The sequence below is a fragment of the Medicago sativa genome, chromosome 6 (genome assembly GCF_051527215.1).
Source record: "Medicago sativa cultivar Bolivia chromosome 6, Bolivia_mono, whole genome shotgun sequence".
Classification (NCBI taxonomy): domain Eukaryota; kingdom Viridiplantae; phylum Streptophyta; class Magnoliopsida; order Fabales; family Fabaceae; genus Medicago; species Medicago sativa.
The window spans coordinates 18,726,493-18,737,409 of NC_140754.1; the positions used below are offsets into that span (position 1 = coordinate 18,726,493).

Genomic DNA, 10,917 nt, shown 5'->3' on the forward strand with positions numbered 1-10,917 from the left:
AAAAACAAACCAATATTACATATATATGGAACAACTAAACTTAAAAAAAAAAAAAAAAAAAACTTGGTTAAAAAAAACAAACCAATATTACATATATATTGGACAACTAAAGTTAAAAAAAAAAAAAAAAAAACTTGGTCCATATATATATATACTTCCGTAGGGTTTCATTGTATTTTACATGTATACACATTGTTTATCAGCAGCGGCCACAAACATGAGGCAACGATGTGCAACCAGAACCAGAAATCCTCTCAACCTGCTTACTCTATTAACACTCGATTTGTTGTTTGAAATCTTGTATAGGCTCCCTGTGAAGTCACTCTTGAAACTCAAGTGTGTTTGTAAGTCCTTGAATTCAATAATTTCCGACCCAAAATTCACTAAAGATCACCTTCGCTTGTCACACACCCGCCATTACCACCTCCTCATGTGCCAATGGAGCTTATATTCAAGAAGCGAGTTCATTCTCTCGGATTTCCAACTTCCCTCTATTTTAAGCAACTCACCGAGCACCATCCCAAAGACAAAGCTCCAGTTCCCTTTAAACCCTCGTGATATTCGTACTCACGTGATTGACTCTTGCGATGGCATCATCTTTTTCAGAACGCAGTCCGATTACAAACATCGTGATATGGTAGCATGGAACCCTTGTACCAGTAAATTGAAGACATTGCCATCATTGAATCTACCTGGTCAATGTGGTCATACATTTAACACTTTATATAGTGTCGGGTATGATCGTTTCACTGATAATTACAAAGTAATTTTCACTACAAGAAAATGTAGCATATGCTACCAAATTTTACTACGGATGGCGTTCATAGTTAATCTCAATTAAAAATACTCCTGTTTTACTAGAACTACACGTATAGGCTTGTATTTTTGTCATGAGTGTCATTGGCTCACGTGTTTTCAGCTTAAAATACCCCTTTATTTAACTTGTTTCAAATTACTCATTAATTATTAAAAAATTACATATTTCCAAACAAGTCCTAAATTTCTAACAGAAAGAACGTGTCTCGTTCTTCATCTTCTTCGCAGAATCTCAAATCCATTCTTCATCTTCTTCGCAAAATCGCAAATCCATTCTTCATCTTCATCGATGCAATCGCAAAATTCGTATCTCATTCATCATTTCAATCTCAAAATCCCTCATCGCAAAATCACAATCTCAAAATCCCTCATCGCAAAATCGCTACTCAAAATCGCTCCTCAAAATCCCAGTGGTTCACGTTTGCACCGCCTTAACTTCCTCAGAATCGCTAACTCACCGGTTCTCTGATTCTCAACTGATTTTCGCTGCTTCGTCGTATTTTCTGTGGATTTTCGCTGCTTCGCCGCATTTTCGTTGAGCTTCTCTATCGATCTAAGGTATTGATTAGTAAAACTATGATTAACTCCAAATTTTGTTTTCTATCATACAAATATTTGGTAGTTTTTCACTTTTTCTTTGAATTGCAGTGAACGTGTTTGATAAAAGTACTCTCTGAATAATTTGTGAGTTTCATACTGATCCTTTTAAATTTTCTGTTTGAATTGTCATGTTCTTTGATTTTCTGTTTGAATTGTCCTGTTATTTGATTTTTTTTTTCAATTTTAGGTTTTTTTTTTAAAGGAATTGAATTCTATGTTAAAATCATATTTGAATTCACATAGTGTATTTTGACTGTTCTTGGAAATGAGTGAGATTAAAGAGATTTTGAATTCTCCAACCCTCATTCTACCATTTGGAAAGTTTGACTGATTTTCTATGTTTTACCATTGCTTGAAAGTTTGACTGATTCTCCAACCTTCAAGTTGACTGTACCCGCTATGCTCCGGGCATTGAGATCATTGGTGTCCGTATCACAAAGCCGAATATTCCAGAAAGTATAAGATACAACTTTGAACAAATGGAAGAGGAACGTACTAAGGTATATTTTACTAAAAAGTGCCTGTGATTTTTCTGTGTGTATGCCTGAAGCTAGACTGATGCAATGTTGAGTTGACAATCTCATTAAAAGAAGACAGGGTTAAACATTTGCAAGCTCGTGTTATTTAACCTTGTGATTGATTAACACTGTCATTATCTGAGATATGTGTCTTGTAAATGCTTCGAAATGTTTTTTTTTATGATGTATGCTACCATTCTATTTATATTTATGCAGTTTGAGGTTGAAGTTCAGAAATAGATAGTTTATCAACCAACTGTTAGATAATTGGTGTTAACATTAGGTTAAATATGATTTCTTTGGGTGATAGCTTGGTATGTTTTCTACATAATTAATTAGTTCGCCATAACCACATTAGGGTGAGAGCCGCCGTCTATTTTGAAATGAGTATCTCTAGAAGATAATATTGAATAGCTTGTTATTTATTTTCTGAAAGTTGAGGGGAAAATGTTGCAATGATTTTCTCTTATGTGAATGTTTGTGCTTGATTGTTTAGGTGATGGTGCCTCTGAGTCCTAAGGCTTTGAGTTGGATTCACTAATTCAAGTTAGAGAATGCTACAAATGACCTTTAATATTTGACAATAAGGTTGGGCTTGTTTATAAGGTGAATATTCTGCCTCTGTATTAGAAAGAATGATCATATGCTAATATTATGCCTCTGTATTAGAATGAATGATCATATTTTGTACATTAATTTCTTGTTATTATGATCGTATTTTGTACATGCCTAGGAGTGATCTAGTTGTACTTAGAATGACGAATTTCTTATAACTGAGTCATTTGAGTTAGTTCATTCTCTGATATAACTTAAATTTCCAGTTCCTTCTCTGATGCAACTAATATGATCTTGGTGTTGGTTACTTACTTATGTTAGGACTATGTGTGTTCATTTGGGTTTAGTCCTTGGTGTTGGTGGTCATATGCAAGAGATTGGGAGGGTTAGGTCTGGGATTATGGGTGAGAATGATAATATGGTTACTATGCATGCTGTTATGGATGCCCAGTATGTTTATGATAAGGAGAAGAGCGATGAGAGTTATTCGAGGAGGGTTGTTATGCCTTTGGAGGTTCTTTTGACTAGTTATAAGAGGTTGATTGTTAAGGATTGGGCTGTGAATGCTATTTGTTACAGTGCTAAGTTGATGATTCCAGGGTTGCTTAGGTTTGAGAATGATATTGAACTTGGTGAGGAGGTTGTGCTAAGATGGAGACGGGGAAGGGCGTAAGAGAAAGAAACATGAATCGGCCGATAGCCCTGTTCCTGCTAAGAAGTCCAAAGTTGCTGAAGTTGATACTATGTTCACCTTATAACTCTTATTCTTCCTGAAGTTGCCCAATTTAGTTTTTCTTTTCCTTAAGGTATACTTAAAGCCTAAGATGAATGTCATTACAACTAGGGTCACAATATTTAGTTTTCCTCCTTTTCCTTCTTGTGGAGTTGGCCACTGTGTCGACATAAGCTTTGTAAAATTCAACAAAATGAGAGAATTAGGGTTATTCCTTTAGATAGTCACCATAATTAAGACAAATAAGTGTCCTATGGAAATGATAGGCCAACTAGTAAAGGTATTGGTAAATAGGAAGGAAACTGACAATAATTGTGTTATTATAACTATAAGCAAACCTTTAGATTAGAGTCTGTACTATTTTAGTTATTAGTAATTAGAGAATTCTAGTTTCACATTAATTATTCTTGGTTAGTAATGAAATACTATACACATTAGTTATCATAAAAATGAGTCTTATTCATATTGTTAATGGTTAAGTTAAAACTATACTGAGTGGAAAAGAAAAAAAAGGTTCGGTTAGAGGTCTAAAAGAGGAATGCTGGTTAAAATATGAGCTGAAGCTGTGGACTGTCATAAACGAATAGAACAATTAAAAAAAACGAGGGAATTATTTGCAACAAGGATCAAACTCTTGACCACGTGGTCATTGATTCACAGAGTTTGTGATATTAGGTCACAAGCCTGTTGTTTTTGTATGTTTACTCTCAATTTTCTCAAGGCAGAGCTCTTTTAGCAGCTATTTCAAGAATATCCAATTTCTATATTGAAAGTTTGTTACTCTGATTGCCTTTGACAGGTTATGCTGGATACAGTGGGTGCAAAGATGCAGGTTGTTAACAAAAGTGAGACAACTATCTCACTTGAGATAGATCATAGATGCTCAGGTTGTTCTAACCCCCAACCAGGGACAAGAAGCTTCTTCAGAGATATTGCCAATCAACTTTGATGGACCGGCCCAGGTTTGTTGACACTTTTCACCTTATCATCCTTATATGATGCGACATTCTTGCTTGTTCATTGCTTGTGCAAAGTTACACATTTTACACAATCTCAAAACTAGCCATCATAAATTTGTCACCACAACTGCTACACAAAAAAAGTTGAGAAAAAATAAATGATGTGAAATATGAAACATGAAATGTTATTACACATAATTATTTGGGAAAAAAATATGATTGATATATAAATGTCATTTCTTAGGTGTACCCGTCAGGTATCATGAAAATAGGCAGTAGGAAGACCATTTATATATTATTTTTTAGAAGGATCAAAGTTCGTTATTGCTAGGATTCATTAATTTTTTTTTTTAATTTTCTGCTGTAGATTTGCTACAGAATTGCTACGTAAAGTCATAGTTATGTTGCTGTAGATTTATTGCGAAATTGCTATGATAAGTTATAGTTGCTTTGCTACGGAAAATTCATTTTTAATGCTTTCTTGCTGCGGATTATCTAAGGAATTGCTAGGATTTTTGTTAAACTTGCTACGGACTTACTTGAAATTATTTCCCTAGCAAATTTGTCTCTCAATTCATGCTAAGGCCGAATCCATAGGTATTCCGTAGTATATCCCTAGCTAAACTCGTTTGCTAGGAATTAGCTGAGAATTCGCTGCTAAATTGGGCGTAGCAAATCACATATTTTCTTGTAGTGTGTGGCTGCATGCTATCAATATTATAACTCTCATAAATTTTGCAAAACTCAAGTTATGGTTCATACTTTAGGTAGCAATGTTTGGAGAAGGATTCCAGACTTCCCTTCTGAAAACAAGGGTAGACCTGAAGGGCGTGCTGGGAAATTTGTAAGTGGCACCATTCATTGGGCCATAAAAGATCATCAAGATATTGACTCTTCATGGTTCATTCTTTCCCTTGATTTAGGTAACGAGTCTTATCAAGACATTTTGCAGCCTGATTATGGTCTAGACGAACAACTGTGTTACTATAGCTTGGAGGTTTGTAGGGATTGCTTATGTGTCCTTGCTCAAACTAAAACTTTTTTGGATATTTGGGTTATGAAGGATTATGGAAACAAGGATTCTTGGACTAAATTGTTCAGTGTTCCATTCACAGAATTTATTGATCATTGCTATGCACGTCTAATTTTTATTTATGAGAAGGATGGCCAAGTGTTGCTTGACTTTTGTGGTAAATTATATGTTTACAATTTTAAGAATGGTACTGTAAAGATTCCAAAGACTCAAAGTCTCGCTTTTACTGAGTTCTCCTCTAATGTCTATGTTGAGAGTCTAGTATCACCTTGACCTACACACTTTGCTATGTTGGGCCTCAGATATTCTCCAAATGTGTTTTCGTCTTATGTTATTTATTTTCTGTTGGTTCTAGTTTAGGTTGCTTTGAGTTTTTTGCTATTTTTCAATCGATATTATTACATTAAGATAGCTTAGGCATTGGATTTTGTTGCTGTGTTTTAAATTTGTATGGGTGAGACTAATCTTATTCATAAGTTACTATTTTATCAATAAAGCTTTTTATTGCTTCAACCTTAAATATAATTGAATAGAGCATCTGAAATGGTCTTGGTACATGATGTTCAGATATTCACTCTTCAGAATAATAAAACAGCAACATGCTTAGGACAATTTTGGAATCTATGAATATATCTCTTAATTTATGTATCTATGAATCGTTGCTAGTGCTCAAATCTGTAAAAATAAATAGGATCAATTAAAATGTGTTTGAAAATATTTTGAACCATGAGACAGATGGTTATGTGCTTTTCATAGAGAAAAACTAATGTGTATTACACATATTGCTATGAAGCACAAACACGACACCGACTTGTTCATTCGAGAAATAATTTTAGAAAATAAATTAACTGAATGTAATCAAATGTATTTGTGCTACCTAGTTTCAATGCCCTTTCTACTGCTTGTTTTGTTATGGTCATGCTTCTACTGATTTTGTTCAGCTTCTGCTTCTGTTTAGCTTCTGCTTCTTTTGTTATGCTTATTTCTTTCATTTTTTGCCTTTTCCTTTGTCATCATTTTTCTTGTTCAAACTGAAAGTTACATTCCCAAAAGTTTTACTTTGACACTCTTAATGGTAATTCCTATGTTGTACACAGAAAAACATGTTCGGTCTAGACTCCAGCGCATGGTATTTCGTTAAATCGGTCTTTCAACATAACATCATCTACCACAGTTTTCGTCTTCAATTGTTCCTGTCGTTGCCTCTTAGCTTCTCGTCTTAAATACACTTCTCTTAGTTTTATCAGTTACTTGGAAAATTCAGGTCATCTCGACACAAAACTAGCAATTGAGTGTCTGAGTGGTTTTCACTCTTGTTGAACCTTTGATGTTGCTGGCATGCTTTCACAATTCCTGTTACAACATGAATTTCTCCCAAGAATCCAATTTAAATCATTTTTTATCCTAAGTCTTTTTTAGGCTTTGTTTTCTCCTAAAATCCTTTTCTTTTGTGACATGTTTCAATTTTTAAAACTTATTTGACGGTCGCAATAAATACATGTCATTTGTGCCACTTATTAATAACATTTATCCCTTCACCAATTTTTTTGTTTTTTAAAAAAAACATGAATTTCTTCACAAACAAGATTTACATGTAGTGTCAATAATATTTTTATAAAAAAAAAATTATAACATTAGAAAAATAATGTAATATTCTAATATAATTTAATACTTTTGCTGGAGTATTAGTTTCTTCTCTCAAAAAAATGGTTTTATATTTTAAAAATTATTCAAATCATGGCTAAATATCTATATGTATATCATGAAATAATAAAATATTATAATGATGAGAGAATTTTTTTTTATGAAGTTAAAACGAAATATATTACCAAACCAATAAGTCTTTCCAACACAAGTTGTGTATCAGAGAGAACTATGAGAAGTCACAAGATTACATTATTAAAGAGAAAAAATTGGAAAACTACGAATTTGTGAACAAATAAGGAATAGAGCTAAGACTCCGATAATGATAATCAAAATTAACCATGACATATTTCGATTTCAACCACCAAAAGGACCGAAGCTTTATTTTTTCAAATAAAGTTTGCAAGTGCTTCTCCTTATGCTGGAAAATGCACCTCTTCTTTTCTTTCCAAATTACCCACACCATAGAAAGCCAAACAATATGAAAATCAAACCGAACACGTTTCGAAAAGCCACCTAACCCGCCAAACCGAACAAGATGATCCTTTAAAGTACCATGAGTTACCGTTGAAAAACTAAGCCATCTTGTCACCAAACACGTACATAATGAAGTTTGGTAAAAAACTTTCTTATGAAAAAAATGCATTCAAGTATTGCCTTCATTCATCACTCCCTAAGAACTTTCCCTTTTAAGGAAAATGCATTCAAGTATTGCCTTCATTCATCACTCCCTAAGAACTTTCCCTTTTAAGGAAAAAATGCATTCAAGTATTGCCTTCATTCATCACTCCCTAAGAACTTTCCCTATTAAGGAAAAAATGCATTCAAGTGTTCAGGGGCGGATCTTCACGGGAGCGGGGGGTAGCCATGGCTCCCCCCAATTTTTTTTTAATTTTTTTTTCAAGAACTGCTACTGCAACGCTTACTGTGACCTTCTTCTCACGGCACCCCCACACACAGTTCAATTCCTTCACCATCCACACTAAATCTCAATTTTTCGTATCCAACCATATCGTCGTCGATTCGAATTTCGTTCGATTCCTTTCCTTCCTTGAACTCTCTTTCCTTTTAACGTATAAGCTATCGGCGCTGAGATTTCGGTGTGACAGAAAGAAATGTTTCTGGTGTAATAAAGTTGCTCTATGGATTGTTGATGTTGGGATGATGTTAGCTGGCCTTGATTGCAATGTGCAGCAACACAAAAGTAGAATCGGAATAACCGAGATGGAAGCTTCTCGGTTGCTTTTTCCCCTTCTTCTGTTCTCTTTCTTCTACTTTCAGTAGCTCTCGATAGCTATTTTTTTTCTTTAAAGCATTAATTATTTATCTATTGTTTTATAACAATTTTTTTAAAGAGGAATGCTACTGTGGTCACAAGCATAAATGAATAGTGTTTGACACATATATTAAAAGACTTTCTCTAATAATAATAAATAATAAAATGATTTAGTATTTTGGGGAAAAGTCTTTTTATGTGTTTGTGACCAAACGTTGTTCATTTATGTTTGTGACCATTGAAAAATGCTTTACTACTAGGTTATTTCATTAAAAAGTCTTCTTGTGTATGCGACCGAACACTGTTCTAATAACAAATAGTCTTTCTAACATATAAGAGAGAGTTGGAATCAATTCTTAGTTCTTATTTCTAAATCTAGATTTATAGCACATAAATTCTTGGTTCTTATTCTAAAATTAGTACATAAATAATATTTATAGTTTGAACTAGGTCATGATAAAAAAAATTATAATATTTTAGTTAGTATTTGCCGCTCCCCCTAACTTTTTGGACAAGATCCGCCACTGCAAGTGTTCACATAGAATTGTAGTTCTTGGTTGTTTCTGCTGCTTGTTAATCTATATATGCTACTAAATTAATCATGTGCAGGCTCTAGAGGAGCTTCTAGCTAAAGGCTAAGACAGCACACAAAGTAGATTTTGAAGAAATGGATTGACTAAAAATATTCATCTCAAAGATGCATTTCATGATTTGTAATAGACCATTGGGAACATCCATAGAAAATTCATTTCCATTATGGCCAACTTTGGTTTGAGAGAATGGTTAATGCACACAAATACACCCTCCGGACACTAATATAAGCAAAAGTTTGGTTTTTAGATTCATTCATTAAATGACGTATGTAGTCTATAATAAAGACTACATACGTCATTTAATGAATGAATCTAAAAATCAATTTTTGCTTATATTAGTGACCTGAGGGTGTATATCTTAATTCTCTCACTCTTTACAGTAGTATCAACTTTTAACTTATTTCCATTTGTCATGGGGATCTGATGTAGGAGGGTTTCCTTAGTAATTTTGTTATTTGTTTGTTTTGTTTTCAGTTTGTTATTTTTGACCCATTAGCGTTTGTTATTTCTCTATTTAAGTTAACAGTTGTAGCCTAAGAGGATAACTTTTATTCATTCAGTTTTATTTTAGAGTTTTCTCCATTTCTGGTGGATTTTGGAAACCCTTACTTGTAGGTTTGTCGCTTGCAACCTGTTTGTTTATCTTTTAGGTTTATCGCTTGCTAACCCTGGCTTTCGTATTGCGTCAGTTGGTACCAGAGCAGGTTTCTCCTGTTCTTTCCTTCCGTATTTCCGTACTCCCTATACTTGCATGCCTACCTTCATTTTATTAAAACAATTCTATTTAGAGTATCAAAAAAAAAAGAAAAAAATCATTAAATAAAAGAATGAAGATTAATTTAATCATAAGTGTAGTGGACTCTCACATCTCACAAATTATGTGTTTGAATTTTGCATAGTAACTTTTTTATTTTAAATGAATTAATTTTGTAAAATTAATTTGAGTTAAAAATAAGTTAAATAAGAAGTGGTTTACATTTGAAAATATTTACTTAAAAGTGAGTTGAACAATAAATTTTAAGGTAAAAATGAATTTTCAAGTAAAAAACATCCAAAATATCAAAACATGTACATTTCTCAGATAAACAAATTTTAGATTCATTTGCATCGAAAAACATCCAAAATATAAAAACAAGTTATTATACATTTTTCGGATCAATTTTCTTTTAAAATGGAATCATATACACAATGAGAACAAAAGATTGCCTTGTTTTTTTTTTTTGTTGAATGGTGTGAGTACATTGCAATTCACGAGCCTTGGGATTGAACGAAATAATGAAGCACTGATAATTCTACACACTTTCAAAATATTTTCAAGACACCTTTCAACATATTTTCTTTCTTTTTCCCATTTTTGGCTAAGAATACATAGATATTTCACACCTCTAGCACGCCTCTCTTGTCATCTTTTACAACTCATTAATCACTAATAATATAAACCAAATGGAGATTCAGACTATAAAAAGTGAGGAGTGGCGGTCTCACACAAACCACAAGTATTGAATTTTTTTGAAAGAGTATAGAACATTATTTTCTTCATTATCAACCCAACAACATAATACAAAATCTTCATCATGTCCCACTATTAAATTTTATCAACATTCATTTATCTTTTTATTTTCCAGCTTTCAAAAAACTTACCACATATAAGATCCAAATGTTTCAAATTCATAAGCTATTTGTTTTCATTTTCCATCCCTTATCAATTTGCTGCAGTTTCTCTTTTTACTAGTATATCAGGATCCTGGTGAAAGAAGTGGCAATGATGACAATCATGCTTAATAACATGATCATTACCTTTTCTGTCATCAGCATTTTGATATTAGAAGTACAGTTTTGTGGCGTTGATCCTTCCATTTTGCGTGCATGGTGAGATGCATGAGAAAGTCGTGTCGTAGTTTGCGTGATTTTTTTATAAACTTTTGTTTTTGCATGCTTCAATGAATGAGAGATACGTGATAATGTTTCCTTAAATGAGAGGGTTGTAATTTTGTGGGGAGACTATTTTCCAATTCAAATCTTTTACTTTTCAAGCTCATACTTTTTTAAACTTAAAATGTGAATTCGTTTTCAAGCTCTAATCATTATATTGTTTCATTTTTTTTTTTTACTTCCAATCAAAGAACCATTTCTTTCCGTTTGATTTGAGTAGTTCGCTTACACACTCGAATACCAACTATTTATTTTGCA

General features: G+C 33.0%; 1 protein-coding gene across 1 annotated transcript; it reads left to right on the forward strand.

Annotated features, from left to right (window-relative positions):
• The first annotated feature begins 120 nt into the window (after positions 1 to 120).
• On the forward strand, positions 121 to 5,487 carry LOC146913445 (F-box/kelch-repeat protein At3g23880-like). Its single transcript, XM_085719674.1, has 2 exons — positions 121 to 768; positions 4,878 to 5,487. The coding sequence occupies exons 1-2, from the start codon at positions 182 to 184 to the stop codon at positions 5,485 to 5,487; spliced, it is 1,197 nt and encodes a 398-aa protein (XP_085575800.1). The 5' UTR covers positions 121 to 181.
• Positions 5,488 to 10,917: the final 5,430 nt, after the last annotated feature.